Below are 25,672 nucleotides of genomic sequence, written 5' to 3'. Positions count from 1 at the left end.
CTCAGTACACAAATGTTACATTTGTTTTTCTATTTTATTTTCAGACATTTTAAACTATTATCTTTCCTGTAACCCTGGATCTGCTAATCCCTTCCAACAGGTACGTGGCTCGGCCGCAGTAGTCACATGTCAATGTCATTTACACATTTATAGTTCTGCTTACCATTATAACATCCACTGCACACTCCTGTCACTGACCATATAATATCACACAATTCACTATCAGACCCAACTCCTTAATGCAACTTTATAACCTGGGTCCAGGGCTCCCTAGGCCTCCGGGACCCATAGCAATGGCAGCCCTTGACCACTCCCCCCTACACACACGTTACAGCCAATTGCATGCTTTTCTCATCACCGGTTATAGATGTATTTCCTTTGTATAAGTTGATCATGACATCCCCGTCTGTCTCCTATAGATGTTATCAAGCGGCCATAAAGCTCTGGTGGAGATGCAGGATGATGTTCTGGATCTCTTGCGTTCAGCGGTTAAAGATTACCCAAAGTCCATGGTAAGAGTCCCCATATTTTCTTTTTGCTAATATTTTAACAAGGTGGAATATGGTCTTGGTCTCAACACATTGTCCGCATCCGTGTGACCGGAGCTTCACAATATTAGTCCTGACACTGGGGGAGGACCCTGCTTCTTCCTGTATATAAATCACTGGCTGGTGTTTCTGGTTCTTCTGCACCTTTTGGTACTGTCCCACGCTGGCACAGTCACTTTGAGGATAGGTAACAGGGACCCCTATAAGAATAGCTCCTGACTTTCTCTGTGCTTCTGTGAGTCTGATTTTGTGATTGGCTACCAATCTAGATAGGATTGAGATGACAACTGAATAGAAAAAGGAGCTCTGTTCCTAATCCAAGGCATTGTTCTGTTTTACATCACCGATTTGTTTTATTCTCGTTGCTGTTCCTGTTGGGCAGGATCCTGTTTGCTTATGATCCTGTAGAGTGGCATGTATTGTAGCCTTGGGTCTTACGATTAGTACGTAGACAGTCATTGCTAACTGATTATATTCAAACCAACTATCCACATAACGTTTTCCTTAATCACTTATAGGACAAACTTGTAAACATCCAAGGGGTCCTTAACTCAACGGAGATTAACCTGCAGCACCTCACCGCTCTGGTGGATTGCCGCGGATTGCACTTGGTAAGCGGCCGGCAGGGTCTGTGATTGGTCTCACCGGCTTCTCCCTGCAGGATACTAAGTTGTGACTTGTGTTTGTTCCCTGTAAGGACTATGTCCAGTCTCTCACTGGCTTCTGCTATGATGGCGTGGAGGGGCTCATCTACTTGGTACTTTTCTCCTTTGTCACTGCCCTGATGTTCAGCTCCATTGTCTGCAGCGTGCCCCATACCTGGCAGCAGAGGAGGTATGTGAGTAACAGTAATTACTTTCTGTGTCTGTGTGTGTTCTCATCTGCATACAGAAGAGGCTGATAAGGGGCCCGGGTGTGAAGATCAGGGACAGTAATAGCAACACTGATCCGCTCAGGGCTTAAAGTGGTCCTGGAGAGGTGGTGGAACTCATTTTCTACAACCCCCCCCCCCATAGGGTCAGTGCCAGGGGCACCCCCTGCAAACTATAAATTTGTGCCTACATCCCATACTTAATAAAGGGATAGTGGTCCTTCACAGAATGGTTGTGATCACACAATCATAGCTCCAATTAAAACTTTGTCACAGTAGCACAGCCATATTCACATTACACTGCATTTAGCACCCTTGATTCATATAATACCGTCGCCCCTTATTCACACAGAATTGCCCCTTATTCAATTTACGCTACACAGTAGTGCTCCTTACGCTTATTGCCCAAGTAGTGCTCTTTATACTCATATTGTCCACAGTAGTGCTACTTATATACATATCTGTCTCACTCCAGCAGCTCCCTGTCCATGTCCCTGTTGCAGTTCCATGCCTTCTGCCCCTCCAGCGGCTTCCCACCCTCTCTGTGTCCCTCCAGCGGCTTCCCACCCTCTCTGTGTCCCTCCAGCCTGCTGTTACTCTTGACTACAGCATGTATAGAGCCTGCTTCTTTTATACCCCGTTCTCACTGCCGCAAAAACCCGGGTATTTGCCAGGTACGAGCAGTAATTTCCCGTGTCACGTCTCTGTGTGAAAGGGTCTTTGTGAAATTCACGGGTGTTATGCCCCTGAATGAACAGGTTAGACCCGGGTTTTTCTCACAAAATGCAAAAAAGCAAGTTCATTGCATTGCTCAAAGCTGCTTTTTAAACAGCCAATCAAAGATACTTTTTAAAGATCCAATCAAAGCTGCTCTTAGATGCCACACACTTGATGGCAGGCATACCAGGGGAAGCAGTGTGAACGGGGCAGACACGGGAATTTCCCCGGTCTGAGGTGCAGTATGAATGGGGTCTGTAGAGCTGAGATGATCTGTGCCCCGCCAAAAATACGGGAACGAAAACCCGGGATTTTGCAGGGGCGGCAACGAGAACGCAGCATTAGTGGCTCTTCATCACTTCAGTGGCAGTAGCCGCATGACATCACAAACGCTGTGCTGGAAAAGGAAACTGGTGGGACAGGCTTTCCTGCTACAAGCACTGTGTGGAGGTGGAACGGAGTTCCCCCTAACATTACAGGTGGTGGAACTCAGTGTTGGTAAAGTAATTACTCTGCCAGCTCTTCTTACATAAGGTCCCCTGGAGATATTCAGAGGGTGCTGTTGGATTCTGGTAATCTACACAGTAATCCTCCAAGTACTGTACACTTTCCTATTAATAATATTATAGTTTACTGCCAAGGGCTGACACCTATAGAATAATTAATAATGTTAGTGAATCAGATGTTTTTATGAAAAATAATGTTGCAACGAATGTAGAAATATAATTGAAGTCCCAGACATAATTACATTTACATAATGATTATCCGAACCATAAAAAGCCACGGAGACGTACTGCAGGCACAGCTACAAAACAAGGGTGTGGCCAAACACAGGGGCGTTGTCATCGTTTGTTAAAGTAAGTAGGAGTAATACCATGTGCTTTGCTGAGGTGAGAGGGGCAGTCCTGATTCTCCACTTTCTCCGGGGACCCCAGACAAACCAGGGCCTGGGGAGTTAGTACCCACTCCACCCCCTCATAGCAACCTTGCACCCATACAGATGCCAGTTGATGGTATTCTATAGTGTACGAAGTTAGTGTTGTCACACCAGTAGGATTTCTGCAGTCCAGTAATAGGGAGATGATATGGCATTGATACGTTGTATATATGGCTAACTATGAGGTGAAATATCGCCAATGACCACTCGACGGGCCAAATTACTCCGTAATAGAAAGTGGAAGCAATTGTTTCAAACTTGCTGGATTTGAAGAGATGGAGATGTGAAGACAGGTTGGAGGTAGGAGCAGATAGGGACAGAGGGTGGGGCGGAGAGTTAAAATGTTAAAAATGGTCACAGCTCAAAGTGAAAGTAAAAACTTACACAGATTAAAGTGAAAGTACTTTGCAGAAGCTGTCACTTTAACGTGAATTTAACTACTGTTCTATATTAGGCCGGATAATAAAACCCTTTAAAAAAAAAAAAAAAAATTCTGTTCAGCAAATGGTTACCTGCACCATTTGATAGAATTACAAATTGACATTCTGCTGCCACCTTGTGGCTGTTTTGTGACCAGCAAATTTGATTTTCTGTGGTTATTCTATGGGAAGAAAGGGGCATATTATTAATAAATATAATTTTTACCAGAATACTGTGCAAATACAGGTGTCTTCACACCCGTTTCACATTGTTTTTGTATCTGTTAAATGTATCAATGGGCTTTTGGAGGAGAATTCACAAAATGATCCTCCATTGCCTTAAATTTGCATAATTTTAGTATGCGGTTAACATATATCATACCTGTAAGGTGAATCTGTTTTAGATTTATTATTTCATCATTTACTAAACTTATTACTTTAAAGTCATTTGTAAAATAATAAGGGTGGGAGCCTTATGAAAATAATGTCATGTTCAGATTGCGTTATAGAGGCTTTTGGTCTTTTTACCTATTTATTGCTGACAGGCAGAGCCTGAAGCCAGAGCTTTTGTCTAATATCCCACAGGCTGATAACAAAGAATATAAATTGGTTATAATAGAAAATAAAAGAAACCGCACAGAGGAACAGACCAAGTCTCCAAGCAAGAGACGACCAACCCCTTAGTGATTATTTTCTGGGGTCATCCAGGTGTGGGCTGGGGCAGACTCAGACAGGAGCACACAGAGGGGTATCCGGCACATGTGCAGACCCCAAAAGGGATGGGGAGGGGATGTATAATCTCTGTTCAGGGATACGAGTTTTAGTATAGTCGTGATATTTATTAATATTGCAATACAAATGTAATTAGCAAATTCATTTTCTTTACCCAAAATTATTGTTAATGTATAAGACGGAGCAGTCTGAGAACTTCCATTACTGCATGTTACCATTTACAAAGCTGTACATTGCTTGTGGCACATAGATACAGGCAGCAGGACGTGGGCTCTGGGTTATACCCAGGATAAATCATTTGCATGTTCTGTGCCATTACGTGTTGCTTTCATTTAGAAATGAATCCTTTTCTTTGCTGTGGTCATGTGAGTGTCCTCTTTCTGCCTATTAGGGCCAGCTATGAAGAGGGGGAAGAGGAGACCACCACACCGGGGACACGACAGACTCATGATAATCTGTACCGGGTGCACATGCCCAGTCTGTACAGCTGTGGGAGCAGCTATGGCAGTGAGACCAGTATCCCCGCAGCCGCGCACACAGTCAGCAACGCACCTGTGACAGAGTACATGTGAGTTACCATTATGTTGTGGAGTTGGATTACCTGCTATTGGCCACTGCGCGCTGCCTCTATAGAATATTCCACTGCCTCTAATTAGCTATCAAGAATATAAATGTGTTCTATTAGCTATTTATATAGCATCACTGCCTCCTCTTTATTACCCGGAGAGTACTGTGGACTGAACAGGTGAGGTGATGCTGGAATGGCTTTGTATCGTGTCTTTCTGTTCGCATCCTATGGAGTTAATTGCTGTTACGTGTGTGTGATGCTCCTGGTCTCCTAAGACCATTGTCTCCTAAGATTTACACCCCAGATAGGACCTCATGCAAGGCTGGTCTGTAAGAGCTCATAAGACCTGATATGCTAAATTCCTCCTTCTGCCTATCACCCAGAACAGTGAGGTGGTGTAGGCGGGTTGTGGCGTGTTCCCAATATGGCGGATACAACTGGAAACTTAATTACTCACCCACATTCTTACTATTTCCAGCTCTGCGGTATTCTCCATGTGCTTCCCTTAAAAACAACTTACATAAGGCATTGATAGAAGATGTTTTTCTTTGCAGGAGTCAAAATGCGAACTTCCAAAATCCCCGCTGTGAGAACACTCCTCTGATTGGCCGTGAATCACCTCCTCCTTCAGTAAGTTATGTTCTCATACCACCCATGCATAATGCCAAAACTGGAAGTGACTTTTAGGGCCAGAGGAAACACTTGGAGAGGCCACAATCGACCCACTCGATGGATGCCAAAGTACAAATCCAGGTTTTATCTATTAAAAACTTGTGATGTATATGAATTGATGCTTTAGCCAATCAGCTCCTGATGGTCACATGACAAGAGCTGATTGGCTGGAACACCATTGATCATACCCAACAAGTTTTCAATAGCTAAAACTACTTGATAATTGGGTTAAATGGCATCTGATTAAAGATAGCGTTTAAAGCAGAACATCCATTATAAGAACAAGGGGAGGTGTTGGCATCATAGCAACCAATCCATTTCGAACAATCATTCTATAGCATATACTAGACAGATGATAACTAGAGGCTGATTGGTTTGCAGAACCTCCACTTGTACTCTTTAGAACAGTGGTTCTTTGAGAATCCCCAACAATTGATGTTTTGCAGGTCACCTGGCAAGTGCACAGGTGTACTCATTACCCACAGACACATTATACAGCTTGTGTAGGTGGAGCTAATTATGTCACATGTGACTTACAAATGGCTGTCGTGGGCAGGGCACATACATAACTTATTTGTGTAACATTGTGTGTGAGAAGCCTAATTGTCTCCGTGTGCTTTGTGCTTGTTGCCCAAATTGTGTGGTATATCTTTAGCGTTTTAGATTGCTCGTCAGAATATTTATCTCCTTTTACCGCAGCCATTCACTCCCAAATTGTTATACATGTTGTGAAAGCTGTGATAGAGTCTCTTTAAACACACTGGTTACCATTATTCCAGTAGTATTCTCAGCGTAGCTGGTCCCTTCCATCTGGATCTCTCCAGTTTGGCTTATAGGAGTCATCAGTCCCCTTACCCATGCTAAAACTGTTGCAGGGCATGCTGGGATGTGTCGTTTAACAACATCTTGAGGGCCAAAGGTTCCTCATGCCTGCCCTATAGCTATATGCCAGTGTTCAGGGAACTCGGTCCTCATTACCCTACACAGTGCATGTTTTGCTGGTAACCCAGCAGGTGCACAGGTGTACTAATTACTCAGACACATTTTATAAGGTCCGCAGGTAGAGTTAATTATTTCACTTGTGATTCTGTGAGGAGACCTGCAAAACATGCACTGCATGGGGTAATGAGGACAGAGTTCCCTGACCACTGTTATATGCCATGTGAGGAAAGTGTATATAGCAATATGTGTGCCTGTAATACATACTGTAATACCGCATTTGCTGTGATCGGAGTTGGTTGAGCTGGTGAGGGTCCAGGAATATATTTGGGGTAAGTAATATATACTTTGCCATAAATGCCAGTACTGTAGGGCAGACCCACAGATGTTAGTCATATGGTGCTGAGGGCAGTAAATCTAGTTCAGAGGATGCAGACACTGGTGTTGGCCATCTTTTTCTGTGGCGTCCAACCAGAGCCGCAGTGCACGTGTACGCACGGACTAATAACATATTAGTGGCACAAATGCACAAACACTAAAATACCATCAACTTTTGAAGCAGCCTTTATGTAGCACTTTTACTTAACCATACAGTAAGTGTTGTTGACAAAATTACAAGTTTATAATACTCCTTATTGCCCAAAATAGCAATTTAGAACACCCCTAACCACTTCACATGCCATCCCGGTGGTTTGAAATTCCAATAAACGCCTAATGCTGAACCACACTGCCAATTCCCTATTTCATGTGTTGAAAGATAATTCCATTGTGTAGGAGGGAATAGAAAGCAAATGAAAGTTCCACACCGTTTAAACCTCGCAGTAAAAGAGTACATTCATTTGTGGTAATAAAATGCAGTATTATGCTATAGTTATAGGCTATGGCCTGCTTTCCCATTATCAGCATGGATTCCAGATTATTTCAGTTTTTTTTAATGAGTTTTTACCATATGGTATATTCTATCTTGTTTTAATTGACTTTTAATTGAAGTAGTAATGTCTTTCTGTTTTTTTTATGTGTGTTTTTAAAGTGGAATGTAACATTTTGCTTTATATTTTTTAATATACTTTTTTTCTTGTTGGTATATGTCTCTTTGCAGCCTTTTGTTTGCTGTGGAAATACTTTATACAGTGATCATTAAATCGGAGCATTTAAACCTCGCCCAAATCTGCAAAGTGCTAGCTGCCCAATCAAATTAGTAATGCCCCCCAGGTGCTGGCAAGGAGGGGTTGTTCTAAAGCAGAGGTAGCCAACTCCAGTCCTCGAGAGCTACCAACAGTTAACGTTTTCCAGGTCTCCTCACAGAATCACACGTGAAGTAATTAGCTCCACCTGTATGTCAGTGAGTAATGAGTGCCCCTGTGCAGAAGCTAGGTTGTGAATTGTTCGTAGCTCTCGAGGACTGGAGTTGGCTACCACTGTTGTAAAGACACACAAAGCCTGACAGGACACCATGGGGTATTAGCAATAATATTTGAAAAACCACATGTAGCACAGTAATTCAGAGATCAATGGGGCAGATGTATGAAGCAGTGATCAGGGAGCCAGAGGAGAAGTGGCCCATGGCAACCAATCAGCACTGAAGTAACATCTATAATTTGCATAATATAAAATTATACAGAGCACCTGATTGGTTGCCATGGGCCACTTCTCCACTGGCTCACTTCTCCCTTATCCCTGCTTCATACATCTACCCCTTACAGTGACGTTGATGCAGGTTGCTTGTATGAATATAGGCGCTGCTAACCGCTCAATGGCTGATCATGTTATATAAGTTTTACTAGCGTCCTATTCCCACTGACTTCGTGCTTCCATTCTCTGCCAATTACAGATGACCCCACAGCGCAGCTTGCCGTAGTTCCACTGTCTGCCTTCTCCCTGGGGCTGCTCATTAACGGGAAAATTAACAAGGAGATTGAATGGCCCATGCGAGGCTTGACTAATTAAAATGCATTGGTTTGACATCCCTCATTGCATCTGCTCATTACAGCCGTATATTAATGGGGTGGGAGATTGGCGACTGCACTGTGCAAAACAGATTTTATTAAGTGATTTGTGCTATTCTTATCCGTTCTCCCCATTCGGTGTAGGTATTCACCAAAAAAAAGTATTCATTTAAGCAATACACAAGGACATTTATAATGTTATAAAGTGGGAGGATGGTTTGATGACCTTGTTTAATTTTGACACAAATTCAAATTTGGCCTCCAAACAGTTCATGTTTCCAGGTCACCTGTGGATGTTTAAAATATGATAGTTGGAGATACACCTGTGACTGTGCTAGGTGACCTGGAAAACATGGCTATGTTTGAGAACCACGGGGTTAATGTATGGCCAGCATCTGTCTATAATTATTACCTTATATTATCATTTTCTTTTGATTTGTTTAGCGTTACCCATTTTATACTGCAGTATTATACATCAGTATGGTATATGACCACACGGTCCCTGTGGTAAACGCACTGCTGCCCAGCTATAAATTCATGGTAATCCAAAACGCAATAACTTTGCCTATGGTCTACAGAAACCTTCATGTCCGGTTTAAAGACTGGACTTAAGACAGAAGGAAAAACCGTTTGAGTCATCTGCACTTAAGTTACAATTCTAATAACTACAAAATGCAGCTACTGTTGAAATGCAGGACGTACTAGCGTCTGTCTTCGGATTGACCAATGGAAGCACGAGAGCCTGAGCCCATGGCTCTGTGGGTTCATAGGTCAATTTGAGCACATGACTAGAATGGTGAGGTTAAAGCTGGTCAACCCCAAAGTGCTGCAGTGCTCCGAGGCATTCCATAATGACCAGAGCAGGTTCTCCTGCATGGACGGCATAATGAGGTGGTATAATTCACACGAAGTCTAAATGTGTTCTATGTCAGTATGACACTAATGTATATTGAGCAGGGTCCGTGGGCTCCACCAATACATTGTGGTATTGAGATGTAAAGGGCGGAGCTATGCAAATACCCCTCTCTGATTTGCATCATGATGACCATGCTCTAGAGTCTCCTCACATGCTCATGTGTTTGTCGGTAACTCTTTCCCAGTCTTCCCTCTCCCCTGTGTGCTCCCTTCTTGATCCAGGGCTATTCCTGTAGCGATAGAGCCCTCCGTCCTGCACACTTCATGGATGTACTAAGCCCCATGACGTGTCGGCTGCACTGTATCATGTTTCATGCACGTTGAGGCTCCACTCTCTTTTTCTCTTTCTTTCCTGCAACATCACAGTTGTATTTGGCTGCCATGGACAGTAGCAGCCATTTGAGCTGGCAGTTTAAACCCTCGGACAGTGCACGGACCTACTGGTAACAGCGTTCGCTATTGGAACAGGTACTTAACAAAGGTGCTCCTCCCCCCCTCTCACTCAACCCTTCCCCTGCCCTCCATTCCTGCACTGTTCTCCTCCTCCTTATCCCTGGCCGGCGCCTAATTTCTACACATCTCTCCGCAATCTCCCTATACACCTCCCCTTCCCCCCCGACCAGGCCTGAAATGGCACAAATCTATGCTTTGCCAGTAAGCAACAGAGACCACCATAAATAGCGGAACACCTGTCTGATGCTCTGATATGAGTATGGATAGTCTCTCTAAAATGTTCAGTAAGTGTCTGCGTCTGTATTTTTCTGTTTTTGTGTACATTGATATTTCTTTTTGTTGCGTGTCTCTTAACTTGTTGCAAGGAATGAGCACACGGTGCTGTGATTGCTGGCGGCCATTTTCACTGCAGAGAGCACATCACAAAGTACCCCAAAGCGTTTCACATTGGCTCAGTCAGACACTTCCCCTAGTCATTCTGTTTATTAAGCCAGAATATTCTTCATGTGCTTGAAATCCCTTGTTACATTCATAGCCTGTCCTGTAACATAACAGGATGTTGATACTGTATGAGCAGTCTTATGTTGTGGAGAGGATTTGGATCTAGGGAGCACTGACTACATTGTTATCACTGTTCTGTTTGCAGATTTTGGGTGTGCGGTGCGTAGGGCGCACGCTCCCGTACCCGTACGCTCAGGATTTGTCGGTGTGACACTTGAGCGAATCTCCTTTTTTTAACGCCTCCCAAAAATAGAAAGAATAACTCATAGCACATAATATTAAATACGTATATGCAGATTAGTTTATTGCTTTGATTTTGCCATTGCAGAGGCCAAATGAGTAGGCGGAATTAGCGAGGCGTTGAGCGTGCAGAACCGGTCCCGTTGTCAGGCTCTACCATAGTAATGTCGTAGGTTGGGTTTGGAACATCCTACTTAATGGTTTTATTAAGTTGTTGATCTCTTTATATAGATATTTTGGAAATGAGCCTGACCTATTTACAGAGTAACTTGGGGAATGTCCGCACATACCAGATATTTTATTTTCTATGTTTGTTCTGTGTGTTTCCCTGTACCGGTACTTTATCACCTATTACCTTAGTACTTTATTACCTGTTCACTGGTAAGAGGCCTCTTGTTGTCCTACTGTAGCTGGAGATCTTGAAATATTTGCATGATGTAGGGCACATTTCTATTCAGAGATCAATCCTGAATTTTATATACGTAAGATTTTGGGGTGTTAGGGTTTGTTTAACATTGCTGCAAGAGATCCTCAAAATATCCACTATAAATGCTAGCGTCGTTCTTTTAGTATAGATAGATACAAATTCCAACAAGTCAATAAATTGAAGTCCAGTTAAATACTGCATCCAAAAAAAAGAAACAGTCGCTGTGAACGATGCTGGCATTTTTAGCAGATATTTTGAGGATCTCACAGCAACGTTGACAATTAGAGTTAATATTTCATCTATACAATTACGGATATATTTGCTAAAGTTGTAGAAGAAAAGCAAGCAGAGTCTACATATTACCTAGCACCTTCTAGAAATCAATATCTAGAATCTGGTTGGTTGCTATGGCCAACATCTCTACTTCTAGGAACCTGCACTTAAGTAAATTGACCCCATAGCATTTGCAAGGCTACGGTGATGACATTATAGTGTTCATTCTAGAACTCTGCAGCTGTTACAAACCATGCAGTTCCTCTTCCCTGCCTGTGGTGGTGCTGTTGGCTCTGCTGTGTATATCACTGTATCCACACAGACCAGAGATGTTCTAAAAGCAGCAGAGCAGAGAGTGACACCACAGGCAAGAAAGAGGAACTGCACAGTTTGTGATAGGTGCAGGGTGATAGAATGAGCACTGATTGTTCTCCGCAGGCTCTCTGAGAGCAAAGATCCTGATAGACTGCCAACAAGCCCCTTGCCCAAATGATAGTCCCATGCACTATAGAGCTGGCCATAGTCGGAGGATTAGTAACAGGGCGAGGTGCCCCTTTTGTGAGCTGAAAGCATATTTGTGAATATTGATTTGCTCCGGGGGCCCTTTTACAGTGTTTAAGACCACAGGAGCAATTTTAGGGTAGCCATATTTCTGGGGTTGTTAGGGACCTGTATGAAAAAGCTAAGCAGTCAGATCAGATGGGTGTAATGAGCCGGAGCAGCTACGTTACCTCTCCATGGTCACATTTCAGCTCCCTGACACTCGCACATAACCCACACTCTCCCTCACTGAACTTGTCTGCTCCATCCTTGCCCGCTTCCTGCACCGGACTCATGCTATCTGTGCTTGTGCTGTGTCAGATTGCTTGCTGCGTGCCTCTCCGGGTTTGGCATGGGCTGCTGCCACCTACAACTTGGCAGAGCTGTGCTGCGTGCATGTGGATCAGCCCGGCTTGCACACCTCTGCCTTTCTGTGCCCCCCCATCACTGTGATAACTCTGGGGCTTTAATCCTTGTGTGCTGTTCTCTCCTGTTTCCTTCCCCTCCACAGGTGTTAACACATTTTGACCTTCATTTCTGCAGAATACAATGGCCATTCCGTGGATATCGTGTCATTTCCCCCCACCCCCCCTTCCATTGTTCTCATGGCTCTGGTTGTATTACACTTTATTTTAGGGTGATCTGGAAACAGAGAATCCGGCATCTCTGGGGAACAGATATAAAAATGTACACCATATTCTTTCCGATTTTGTTTTTATGCTGGAAAATTAAAACGATGAAGTAAAGTTTCAGTTGCAATCAAGGAAAAGGCCGCAATATAGGGTGCTTGGCGATAACGCTCGTTAGTGGTCTAGGAACAATTCAGAAGATCTATTTTTTAAAGCCATCAAACTTCCCATAATGTGGAAACGTTATAATGTCATCTGCAGGAACTTAGAACCCCATTTAGATGCCAACATAAGCATGGGGCTAGTGCCACTGCAGCGGAGAAGCGCGCAGGCAGGTTTGCCCCTATCCTAATATGAACCAGGTTCATGACCTTTTCGTTGAATCACCTCGTGGTGCTGCTCAGCTGTAACGGTAGCAGTTAATCAGAAGGAAAGGTGTCCCTTCATGGCTCACCATGCTTATTATGGTCAGCCCTCCACATCCACCGGGATGGTAAAGAGAGCAACACCCCAGGCAGAGAAGAGAAACTGCAGGGTTTTTTGCAAGATGCAGGGTGCTAGAATGAACACTACTGTATATCAATGGGGAAAACCCCTTTGTTCTCTCATAACATGAAATGTCCCATGTGAAAGAAAAACGAATGCCAAGGTATCTTCCTATGGCAAGATCCTTTTATGTCAGTGAATGGTTTGTGTAATGTGTATACAAGCGGCTTGTTACCTGCCTATTGTCAATGTGCTTCATATGTTCTATATTATACCTCAATGTGTTCGAATGACATCCATCCGCCCGGGGAAACCTACAAATACGTGTGCAAAATGTAATTCTCTATTCCAGGATTTCTCATTCATTTAAATGCAAGAAGAAAAAAATGTTTTCCAGCAGCACCTTTAGATATGGGCAATTAAGCCGATTGTACGTGTTCTGCCTTACAAACCCTCTTTATATACTGTCTTAGCTAAATTCAAGCTGCTATTGTGTCCAATGCTTCCCCCCAGTTATTACTAGCGTTCACATTATTGTCATCAAATCTCATAACCACAGGTGATAACCGATCCACATGTTGCTAATAACTTGGGAATCCCTGTAAGGGCTCTTATTTCTTTTGTGTGTGGGGGAGGGGGTTGGGGGGGACCCCATTAGGTGTGTACTTATGGTGCAAAATAATACAGCAAGTTAGCCAAAATTGCGCTGTGTTGAGTGGCTTTTAAAGCAGATGCGCATCCCCGCGTAATCGGTATCGCAAGTGCCACACAGTGTTTTTCTACTATATCGTAGTGAGGGCCATGCTGCATAATGCAGCATGGCTCCCGCCGGGTCCCAGAGCCGCGATATTGGGATTGATTTTGGCAGCCACCGATTGTACTGTGTGTACACACCTATACTGTATCATACATCTGGACCTAGGCAGCTGCGAAGTTTAGTTTGTAAAAGAACACTCTACGGAATATTTTGTAAAAGGTTACCACCTCTTGGGGGAAATTTAATAGGATGAGAGCTTCAGAAAGTGAGGATTTGGTAAGAGATCTCCAGTTTTGTTTACAGCGGCAATCATTTATACTGCAAAAACAGGTTGGTTTTTTTTTTATTGCCACTTTTTACCTGATCTCTCACTTTCTGAATTTCTCATCCTATTAAATTTCACCCTCTGTGTTTTGTTTCTGCCTATAGGTGGATGTTCATTAAACACTGTAGGGGGTAATGTATCAAGTCTTGGAGAGAGAAAGTGAAGTAGTTGCCCGTCGCAAACGTTTAGTGTCAGTCTTAACAAAGACTGTGGCTAGATCGATGACTGTTAGATGCTTTGAACAACTTCTCCACTGAATGTCTGTCCAATGCTTGATACATTTCTCCCTGCATGTTTTGATTGGTCAGTTTTGTTCTTGACATTTAAAGTCAAGTTTTATAGTCAAAGGTATTGGTGCTAATTTTGATTTGCTTGTCTTTCTCTAGTACACATCCAGCATGAGAGCAAAGTATCTGGCCACCAACCGCCCGGAAACCGACCCTCCACACTAGCTACTTGTTGTTCATGAGTTGTCAGACCGATCCCAACCTACTGTTATCCTGAGCTCCCGCCGTGTGAGTCAGTGTGTCGTTCAGTAAATGTTGGCATTCGTAGACACCCCAACTTACAAACCATGCCTTCGAACCCTGGCTCCCGTACATTGAAAGACAAAGGAAACCGAGAAATGGAAACGGAAGTGCTTAACAAATTGTTCACCTCAATGAGGCATTCGTTAATTTCCTTTCAACCCAGGAATCTCTCTCAAATAATATCTGAATCAAACACCCGGAGGGTGTCTGGGGTTTGTAAACCCTATATTAGTCATTTTTTTACATTTTATTTTTGTTTCTCGTGTTGCCTTTTTAAAGATCTACATTTATAAGTTAGTTTTTTTTGTTTGTTTTTTCAAGCCATCCTGTGACTGCAATGTAACTAGTTATGGGTTCAAAAATACAATGGAACTTTTAACCTTTCTCTACAATTTAAATTAATCATATATTTGGATTTCAGCATTATTTATACACTTGCCAGTACTGATATCTATGGAATTAAAAAAAGGGGTAGATGGGGGAGGGGTATAAGCACTAAATTTTGTGCTGGTTTTCTGGAAGGTTTTTTTTTCTTTTTTAGCAGCCATTAGTGTTTCTATGGACATTCCACATTGTATTGTGTGAAGCATTTAGCTATGCTGTGATTGTGTATAATCCATCTCTTTACGGCTCAAAGTTAGAGGTTTTGCAGTGTAACCACTCGCCAAACTTGATAGAGCAGGGTTGCCGACTTTTTAAATCTCTCCGGAAAAAGCCCGGAGAGAAGACGTTCAGCTGTAGTTCAGGGGCGTGGCTTGAGCGTGATGTCATTAAGCCTCGTCCCATGATGGGAAATTGCCGTCAAGGGGGCGGGGCTAAAATGGCACAATTCTGACACTTTAGCCCCGCCCCCTCGGAGATCGGCCAATCCGGTTATTTAAACAGCGCAGGCAGGGGTGAGGTAGCTGGGAACAGGGGAGGAGCGGGTTTCCCACCTTTCTGGGAGTCCGGGAGGGGGACACGAGTTTTGGGACCCTCCCGGCCATTCCGGGAGGGTAGGCAACCCTGTGATAGACTTAACCATAACCTTTCCAACTTCTAGAGATTTATGCCAGTGACCTCAAGCCGCTTGTCCCCTTGCACAACCAGTGCTGGAATGAATACTTATCGCTTTCTTGTAATCACAACTTTAGCCATTATTTCATGTGTATAATTCTTTATAGCCTTTGTTACTCTTGCCAAATGTTTACACCACTGCGGCCAGCGCTTGTTCCACTACTTTTAGCTTTCAGTGTTACTAATATTCTGTACTGATAACCACTGTCTCATTGTAGAGCGATCACCGTAAATATCCCCCATGTACATTTTGACACGACATTTTCTAACTAACCAATTGTGGTTACTGTACTTGGCACTGCTGAACATCTGATTTACTTGATTACATGGATAAGGGCGGTAGTTAATGGTATATTGATCACATTGACAAACACTCAAGGTTTACCACCTCCTGTTACCAACGCCATGTATGTGCACCACTATCCGTGATGAAATGTAACCATGTTTTCTATTCTAGAATAGGTTGGCATTGTCGTATTAAAATATTTTACTTTTAAAGCATTTTTGCTGGAATCTGGAATCCATACCTTTTCACGTCTTTATCCTTTCCATTTAATCGGCCTATCTTTGCTTTAAAGGTAGGAGCGTAGAATTCGGATAAACTTTAATAACTCCAGTGTATGTAATGAAGGAGATCTCAGTACCCTCTGGCGTCCGATCACCCTTCTTATTCCTTAATTGAGGCTTGCGATTTGCGCCACACATCTCTTCACTGCATGGATTTCCTTAGGGAAGTCTTTCCTATTTTTAAACACCGTTCAATAATTTATTTCTGTAATCTTGTGCCGATAATAGACATGGGACACCTTTGTAATGCTGGACCATACTGGAAACTTTCAATCTTCAGTATAACACCTAGAACTCTAGCAACATCTACCACTGGTGCTAAGGCTGTTGAGCTTGATCTTCAGCTGTTGCTGCCGGCTGCCAGATCACCAAAAACCTTGGACTAGTCTTTTATTTTTTTTTTATATTACAATTATTGCCTCTACGTTTTACAATAATTATATATTATAAATGTCATCAATGTATTGCGCTTCAGGATTACCATGGAATTGTGTGTTTTTGAAGCATATACTGCTAAAAACAAATATTACAGAGAACTCAATAACAGAAGTGTCTCGGATTTTTTTTTTCAATCCAGCAAAGTCTTAACGACTACAGGATATAAAACTGAGCCGTGTTGGTACAACCAAGGCCGTTATAGACTTCTTAATCATTATTCTACGCAACATCATATTGGAAGCACAATGCTGCTGTTGGCACCTTGGTTTTGACTTCAGTCTTTTTCATTCATGGTCAAGATTAGAGCAGCTGGAGGGGACACAAAGCTGTTCTAGAACAGACATCTCAAAAAATGTGAAATGTAAATAGCATGTTTGGGCTTTGTGCTCAGTGTAAAAGACTGCCTTGTATTTGTAAAAGCAAACCACCTCAAGACCGCCATCTTGAGCATATTACTGTAGTGTTTGTATCCTGTGAGTGATGTCAATAGGTTCACCTCGCTTGCCATTCAAAGGACCTCGGGCTTAAGTCTGGACTTCACAAATGGATTTTTCTTGTGGGTTCTGCTAACATGCGTTAGAAAGATTCTCACACATTTGGGTTGGCTCTACCATGTTGATCAGGCAAATGCAACCTTTGGACGCTGTAGACCAAGGTCGGGCTGCATTCTGGCCTTGTGTGCTACTCCTAGGGAATGTCCTGGATGGAGAACTATGGAAGGGAGATGGTGTATAAGATACTCTTCCATGCTACATTGTCCGCTCTGTAGAAAGCCCATGCTCATCGGTTGTGTGATGACTCTGTGATCCCTAGTTTGTGCAGGTCTCCCTATAACCCATCCTCCACCAAGTGGATAACATGGGTGGATGATAACCTATGTACAGTTATACCCTACCCTGCCAACCAGATCCAAGCATGATACCTCATTATTTTATAACCCTGGGTTCAATCTTATGACTAGTATTCTTAAAGAGAGATGAGTTTTCTGAAAGCGATGGAACGGATGATGATATGTATCACCATAACCAAATATACACACCTAGAATTGTGTCATTGTTAGACTTAGTGTAAAAATACACTGTACTTTCAAAACCTAATACGTTCCTAGAGATCTGGCAAAATTAATGTAAATTTTGTGAATCCAGCCTTATGTATTTCTTAAATTTTTATGCCAATTTGAAATTTTAAGGTTTAGTAGAGCCCTTACTTTTTTGTTTTTTATTAATCTAATATTTACAGCTAGTAACCGTGGGCATTGGGTTGATCCCCCACTGGATCTCTGCCAGTCACTCACTTAGAACTTTACAAATGTTATTTACGCTTTAAGTTGTCTATTCTACACCATACCAGTTACACTGAATGGGATAATATGAACGCAACGGTCCTTCATCCTACTGTATATATATTGGTGCTTTGTAATCTTTTCATGATGCTTGCTATGCAATTCCGGACTGATTTTCCAGAGTAGTAGAGTTGGCTATACACATGTGTTTTTTACACTTCCCTGATCATTATGACCAAATCATGTGGTCTCTTTATGCCTGATCCGCCTCCTCATGAACCAGTGCTATAGAGGAATCCTGTTTGATCTGTTTGCTCCAAACCTTTGCACACAATTTTACATGTTATGTAATTTTTTTTTGTTTTTATGTGAAACCTGGTAACTACCACCCCACTTGGCAACTGCTATGTATTCTGACTGCATACTATGTATCCATCACTTTCTTCCTAACTGTGGATGTCCACTCTAAAGCCACTAATTGTTCACATGTGGTCCCCTCAGAAGATGGGGTTGTGTATAAAGGGACCTGCATATTTTCCTTCTTATGCAATAGGAATGTTTTTATTTGTGTTTTTCTATTTTGTTTGCTTTTAGTCCCCTTTCCGTGCATGTGTTCTTGCCAATGCACACATCCGTAGGACCAGTAAGGGGCCACATATCATTATTTTATTTATTTTTTAACTCATGCAATCAAGTAATATATATGCCACTTAATGTAAGCTTCAAAGGAGGAGAAATCACCACTCTAATAAAACATCATTATCATTATTATTATTATAATTATTATTTTTATATTATTTTTTTCGTGGGAGGACTTATTCTTGCCTTTGGATCTAAATGAGAAGATTAGATCTGTGTACTAGGACATTGAAATGAAACCAACCTGCCTGGAATTACCAGATGATTCAGAACCACTGTTTCAATGAGATTTAGGGCGGTATTCATGGTCAGGCAGGGGTAGCGCCCAGTGCCGATTCAATGCTGCCGTTTCCGACCACATTGAAGGCTGATCTGACTAAAACAAGTCGGATCTGTTTTGTCAGAAACGGACATGGATTGTCGAATTCACAGCCGTTTCTCGAAATCCATGGCCATTTTTACCTACAAGCCCACTTTTCGCCACTTGGCAGGCGGAACATTGAATTCTGCTTGTCCAGTTGCAGGCGAGCTGACCTTAAACAGTCCGAGATTCCGACTGTCGGAACATCCCTACAGTCTGAATCCCACATTGAATAACCCCCTTAACCTGGCTACCAATGGTGCGATCTACTAATTTGTCGGAATGCAGCTGTGAGTTGTGATTTAACTAAGGGCGGGTACACTCTAGGGAAGAGTTCTAGGGAACTCAAGCGATTGCAAAGTGCTACCTAACCAACCGGGAGATATCACAAGCAAGCCGATGCATATGAATGAATGATGGAGCAGTGATCTGTAGTTCATTCTAATTGTTTCTGAGGTGTACCGGCCATCTTGCATGGGTAAATCGCCCTTAACATTTGTGAGATTAACCGTCATATAAGTGTGTACCCACCCTAAAGGGGCCCATACACTAGAACGATTTGGCCCTTTTACAATCATTTACATATGATTCTGATCCGATGCATGGTCCCGTGCATCATACGTTGTATCAAGAGATTCTCATCGCCACATTAAGGGTTTGTCATACCCGGAGCTGTGAATGGGATCGCCTGCAATACATGGTACATAAAATGGCCGCATCTGATGTATCACATTCGATCGAGTTGCCGGGATATCGGATGTGAGGCTAGCAATGGCGTAGCTTATGGGCCTCTTCACTTTCTTACCACAAATAGTTCCTTCATGAATGGACATTGATCCGTTCCGCCTAGGGCAGGCATGTCCAAACTATGGCCCTCCAGCTGTTATGAAACTACAAGTCCCATCATGCCTTGCCACAGTTTTGCTATTATCGAATGCTCAAACTATGACAAGGCGTGCTGGGATGTGTAGTTTCACAACAGCTGGAGGGCCACAGTTTGGACATGCTTAACCTAGAGCACTTACACAGCCAAATTACCAAGCCCTTCCGTGCATGCGTGTGGGTATCGTCACATTTTCACTTGTTTTTATTGCATTTATACGTAGATTAAAGTGAAAATAATTTTTATATGGTATTTTTCCCCCTTTTTAACAAACTTGCTGATATTAAGTCCTTCAATGTCCAATAATCTGATTGGATGACTCTCGGCTAATCAGAGAGTGGAGATCTCCTGATAATGTAAACCAGAAAGATCCTGCCCTATCTCTCTCTCTGGCAGTGGTACCTGAACTTTTAAATGTAAATAAAGTTGTACTTGGACGTTAGTCTCTTTTCTGGGGAAGCAATGTACATGTGTGGTTAATATATTTCCTGTTGCATGTTAAAGTGTCCCAGATGGGCAAGCAGGTGTCGTTTGAAAAAGAAATGATCATTACAAAAAAATGCCTATGGTGGCAATTTTTTTATTTTCTGTTTTTTTCTGCAAACCGATCTACTTCAGAAAAAAACATTCTGCCAAATGTATAACCACATAAATTCATACTGTTTTCCTAAATGTAATCTTGCAGAAAAAAGTGTCTATCCTATTGCATAAAATTCTAAATATATATTTTTAACATAGTTGCTAATTTCATTGATATTTTCCTGTACTTAAGCCAATATTTTTATTTAATTTTTTTTTTTTTTTTTTCACATTGATGTTTGGACCGGTTACTTTCCTCTCTGTATTTTGCTAGTATCCTGTTAGGATATAACCCATTCTGTGACACGTGGAATGGTTGCTAGCTATTTTTACTGTGCTTTGTTTTGCAAACAAAAACTTTCAAATGAATCATTAATGTAATTTCTGTGGTTACCATTCAACTTGGGTATCATGTTTTAAATAAAAAGTTTGAAACAATAAAAACCTTTTTGTATTCTTGTGTTCAATAGTCTGGGTTGTACATCTGTAATCAAAGAATTTATAGGTCTTATAACGTAAGCACGTACCTCCCAAGGCTTATACCTCCACAGGACACAACTAGGGTCAGGAGCGCTGTATGTACTGTATTATTCATGGTTGTGTATAGATCCACTTTTGTTTTGTGGGTATGATGTAACTTTAGGCGAGGGTGGATGTGGTTAGATGCCCCACAGCAGTTTTTATTTTATTTGTATTTTACGTATGTGTTTTATTTCAGCTGGATTGTACCCTTGCGGGCTCACTTTGCTCCCCACAGATTTATATAACCCCTCCAGATATAGGTGGACCCAGTGCATGCTGGGAAAGTCACAAAACAGTTGTTCTGTGGTTCTATCCACAACAGAATATTCATGTCAATATGCCCCAATATTTTTTTTTTTTTTACATCTTAAAGCTTTATTTAAGTTCTAATTAAACTGCAATATAAGGATAACAGAACAAATCATGTTGGAGGCACTTACATGGTAACTATGAGGAAAGGAAGACTAGGGAACACTGCAGGGGGCAAAGAGAAAACCTCCTTGTAGAATAGGAAGCAATGAGAGACATTAGAGAGTAAATGTAATCGGGTTCGAGAAGCCAGAGGTGTGAGAGTTTGTTGGAGAGTGGCTGTATTTTTAAAACGGCAATAATTTACAAGGCAAAGCCAAGTTGGGCTGGCAAGCCGCCTGTCAACAGAAATCCCGGTACTTGTGTATTATCACGGCGCCCATCGCATACCACTAATTAAGGTATGCGATGGGACCTGATTTTCGGGTCCAAAGACCCGCACTGTACAATAAAATATCGCATCGCATACCATTAAAATGGCATGTGATGTGATTTTTTTAATTGTACAAGCACCCTGATGGGTGATAACTATGTTAAATGCACCCCCATTGTTAACACCACCCCCACTATCAACGCCAGCCTGAAGCGTGACGAGCGCAGCGGTACGCGTCCTCCGACCTTTTCATACCCCCACTATCCACGTTGGCGTGGAGTTGATTTTAGATAGTGTGGTGAGCCACCGAGCCCGAAGCGTGTTGAGCGGACGCAGAATACATGTGAAGTAATCCATGTCCCCTCACGGGGCTAGCCACGCTACGGGCTCGGCTCGCTGCGCTCGCCACACTATCCAAAGTCAACTCCACGCCAACGTGGATAGTGGGGGTATGAAAAGGTCGGAGGACGCGTACCGCCGGGCCAGCCAGGCATGGAACGGATGAAGACATCATAACGGTCTTGGATGAATGTAGTATGATACGCCGACGTCAGCTGACCCGCGAACGCAGCAGGGTGACTTGCACACTATATAGCCTACGAGTGCCGCCCACCCACCAGTATTATCCTATCTCCCTGTGTACAGGGTAAGCTTCGGAAGGCACTGGGCGTCAGTTATGTCTTCTAGGCACTGGTGTGCCAACCACCAATCCCTCATTTTATATATATATATAATGTTATTTATAGATTTCATGCACATTTTACTGTAGCCCACCTCAAAAATATTTAAAGCAGTCTGGACTGCTAACTGTATGGAGGACCCAGAGGGAGGGTGGCCGGGAGTCAGAGTATTAACTTTATTTGCAGTCTCTCAGTCTAAAGGTGCGTACCCACGGTAAGATATAGTGCAAAATCTAGCACACTATCTAGCTGGTTTCGAATAGCATGCTAGATAGTGCACTATATCTTACCGTGTGTACGCACTATCCGACGTACGATGCGCGCTCCCGCCGGTCGTCTGGGAGGGAGCTGGTCGGGTGAGCATGCAACTGAATTTTGGCTAGAAAGCATAAGATACAGTGCATATCGTACGGCACACTGTATCGTATGCTTTCTAGCAAGCAATGCGCGTCATCAGCGGCACGCCCTGGCCACTTCCTGGACACTGCCCAGACACTCCCCATCAGCCATTCCGCGGCGCACACGCACCCAGAGGAGGCCCGAGGAGCTGGAGCAAGGGAAAAAAACCATGACGCACGCACACACCCAGAGGAGGCACGAGGAGCTGGAGACAGGCACAAAAAGCAAGTACATTTTGTCATGGGTGTTTCAGCTGCGGTGTGGGTGCATGCAAGAAAATGGTGCTCGTTTGGGAGGGGTCGCCTGCATACATCAAGGGGTAGGTGTGGGTGCGTGCATGAAAATGGTGCTTGGTTGGGAGGGGTCGCCTGCATACATCAAGGGGTAGGTGGGGGTGCCTGCATGAAAATGGTGCTTGGTAGGGAGGGGTCGCCTGCATACATCAAGGGGTAGGTGGGGGAGCCTGCATGAAAATGGTGCTTGGTTGGGAGGGGTCGCCTGCATACATCAAGGGGTAGGTGGGGGAGCCTGCATGAAAATGGTGCTTGGTTGGGAGGGGTCGCCTGCATACATCAAGGGGTAGGTGGGGGTGCCTGCATGAAAATGGTGCTTGGTTGGGAGGGGTCGCCTGCATACATCAAGGGGTAGGTGGGGGTGCCTGCAAGAAAATGGTGCTTGGTTGGGGATGGGAGACCTGGCTGCATGAAGGGGATGGAGGGTGACGCTGCATTATCACAGGGGATGGAGGGTGACGCTGCATTATCACAGGGGATGGAGGGGGAGGCTGCATTATCACAGGGGATGGAGGCTGAGGCTGCATTATCACAGGGGATGGAGGGTGAGGCTGCATTATCACAGGGGATGGAGAGCTGCGTGAAGAAAGTGCTTTATTACAGTATATGTGATGTCAGTGTTGTGTTGATATTAAATTATTTTTTTTTTTTTTTTTAAGAAATGGCAACCCCAAACCAGGAATTTTGGACAGGATTTCTGGACATGTATGAGGCGAATGAGTGTCTGTGGCGGGTCAAGGACAAAAATTATGCTAATAAGGAGAAACGCAACAAGGCACTGCAGGAAATGCTGACATACGTCAAAGGCATAAATGCTTCTGCCGACATAAAGTTTGTGAAAAAGAAGATTCAAAATTTCCGTACACTATACTTAAAAGAACGCAAGAAATATGAGGATTCCAAACGCTCTGGAGCCGGGGTAGAGGAGATTGAAAAACCATCTTTATGGTACTATGATCAGCTCCATTTCCTACAGGATCAAGACCCCCTAAGTCAGTCACAGTGTTCAATGATGGAAGTCTCTCCTGGGCTATTGCCAGAGGAGGAAACAGATAATAGCAACGTGGTGAGTGTATACATAATATTATTTACTGTGTTATTTAGCTTGATGTAATTTGTTATTGACAGTTTATTTTTGTGCACATTCAAGGTCACTCTTTCGGATGCGGAGACAGAGCCACCCAACACCCAACAAACCGAAGCCGAGCAGACTGCTGTGGTGGTGGAAAGCACACCTCCGTCAAGACCCAAGAGGACCCTCACCACAATCAAGTCTAGAGCTTCCTCAAGTTCAGCACCAAACCGTGCCGAGCGGTTTCTCCAAAGTGCAGAGGAGGTTCTGCATAAGTTACCCAATGAATTCAATGCTTTTGGTACACATGTTGCACAGGAATTGGAGGCAATGGTACCAGACCAGCGCATCCATTTCAAGAGGATTGTATATGATCTGATGATATGGGGTCGCAGTGGCGAATTAAGGCGTGATATTAACCTTGCATCATCAGCATCATATACAACGCAGCAAGGCCAACGTCCTCCCCCTAACCAATACCCATCTCGCACATCATACCCACCACCAAGTTTTACTGAACATACAAGCCCACCCTTGTATTGTAGCCCAAGTGCTACCTCATCACAGCCCCAATATCAAACTTCCACTCCCGGCCCGAGTGGTACCCCCTCTGTATGGGTGGGTGCACAGGCCACTCTCCTTTGTGAGCCTGATCTGTACAATTTGTAAATGTTATAATATATGCAGTCCCTTTGGGTAGTTAAGATATCTCTGTTCCTGATATCTAGAAGTTAATGCTGAGCCGTTAGGAAGTAGTGATATGTGGCTTGATGGAAAGTTCTTGTAACACATTACTTTGAAGTATAGTTTTTATGATCCGAAAACAAATCATACCTCATTTTTTTTGGTAAAGAAAAAATCTACATTGCCTGGTTGCAATTTTTTGTGGAAAGGACCACATTTTATTTTGTAAAGAAAAAATCTACATTGCCTGGTTGCAATTTTTTGTGGAAAGGGCAATAAATATTGTTTTCTGCAAAACTTTGTTGTTCTCATAAATTACTGCTTTCCCCAAAGGTATTGATAAGTACGTCACAATCTGTGTACACTACCATTCAGCTATCACAGTTGGGTTTTCAATAAAAACAATATACATTTGGGTAACATACAATAAACTTTATAAAATAGTAAGCTAAACTTATTTAATACTTGAAACATAGCATTTGTTCCAAAAATACAACACATGCAAATTTTTTGGACATTGCAGTCAAAGTAATGTATCTTAAACAAATATGTACAAATAGCAGGTTCAGTATCAGGCAATTGCTTGAAGCTGCCAGTCCAATGCACCCTCTCCATTGAAGTAGGCCAGGTATTGGTCTCTGACCTGCTTTGCACGCTGTGATGACCCATGTGCCAGTGGGTTTGCATTAAGGGAGGTCCACCCATCGATGTCCTGAGACTGCTGTGCTGGTTCCGGTTCTGACACTACAGGTAATTCGTGTCTTGATTTGCGCCTCAAAAAATTATGCAGGGCACAACATGCAAGCACTATCCATTGGATTTTGTCGATGCGCATATTGATTGCACTGTGGAAAATCCTGAACTTGTTGCTCATTATGCCGAAGGCATTTTCCACAGTGCGTCGCGCCCTGCAAAGCCTGTAATTAAAAATACGACGCTCCTGATTAAGCACTCTCTGAGGATAGGGCCGCATGATGTGCTCATGGAGTGCGAATGCCTCGTCAGCTAGGAAAACAAAATTTAGTCCATTTTGGCAATCATCACTAGAAGGGAGGTTTAGGCGCTTTGTGGCAAGGTGCTGGTAAAAAAGAGTGTCTTTCAGTGAACCTC

At 43.1% G+C, this 25,672-nt stretch overlaps 2 protein-coding genes across 4 annotated transcripts in view; both read left to right on the top strand.

Annotated features, from left to right (window-relative positions):
* TTYH3 (tweety family member 3) overlaps nucleotides 1-19,917 on the top strand; it is a 97,602-nt gene extending 77,685 nt beyond the window's left edge. The window contains exons 8-15 of one of the 3 annotated variants that reach the window (XM_083152958.1): nucleotides 45-100; nucleotides 420-512; nucleotides 1,067-1,159; nucleotides 1,246-1,382; nucleotides 4,616-4,792; nucleotides 5,347-5,422; nucleotides 9,631-9,732; nucleotides 14,282-19,917. In XM_083152958.1, the coding sequence (XP_083009084.1) occupies nucleotides 45-100; nucleotides 420-512; nucleotides 1,067-1,159; nucleotides 1,246-1,382; nucleotides 4,616-4,792; nucleotides 5,347-5,422; nucleotides 9,631-9,711 (713 nt within the window). In that variant the 3' untranslated portion in view covers nucleotides 9,712-9,732; nucleotides 14,282-19,917. Of the gene's footprint in view, nucleotides 1-44; nucleotides 101-419; nucleotides 513-1,066; nucleotides 1,160-1,245; nucleotides 1,387-4,615; nucleotides 4,793-5,346; nucleotides 5,423-9,630; nucleotides 9,733-14,281 lie in introns of those variants that run through there. The other 2 variants (XM_083152959.1, XM_083152960.1) reach the window with 2 other exon arrangements.
* A 3,339-nt stretch (nucleotides 19,918-23,256) lies between these two features.
* LOC146019435 (uncharacterized) lies at nucleotides 23,257-24,973 on the top strand. Its single transcript, XM_083151968.1, has 2 exons — nucleotides 23,257-23,872; nucleotides 23,957-24,973. Exons 1-2 carry the CDS (start codon nucleotides 23,468-23,470, stop codon nucleotides 24,545-24,547), a joined length of 996 nt encoding a protein of 331 aa, XP_083008094.1. The 5' UTR covers nucleotides 23,257-23,467; the 3' UTR covers nucleotides 24,548-24,973.
* Nucleotides 24,974-25,672: the final 699 nt, after the last annotated feature.

The sequence above is a fragment of the Crinia signifera genome, chromosome 7 (assembly GCF_055691185.1).
Source record: "Crinia signifera chromosome 7, ASM5569118v1, whole genome shotgun sequence".
Classification (NCBI taxonomy): Eukaryota; Metazoa; Chordata; class Amphibia; order Anura; family Myobatrachidae; genus Crinia; species Crinia signifera.
This window is presented reverse-complemented; position numbering and strand designations above follow the sequence as displayed.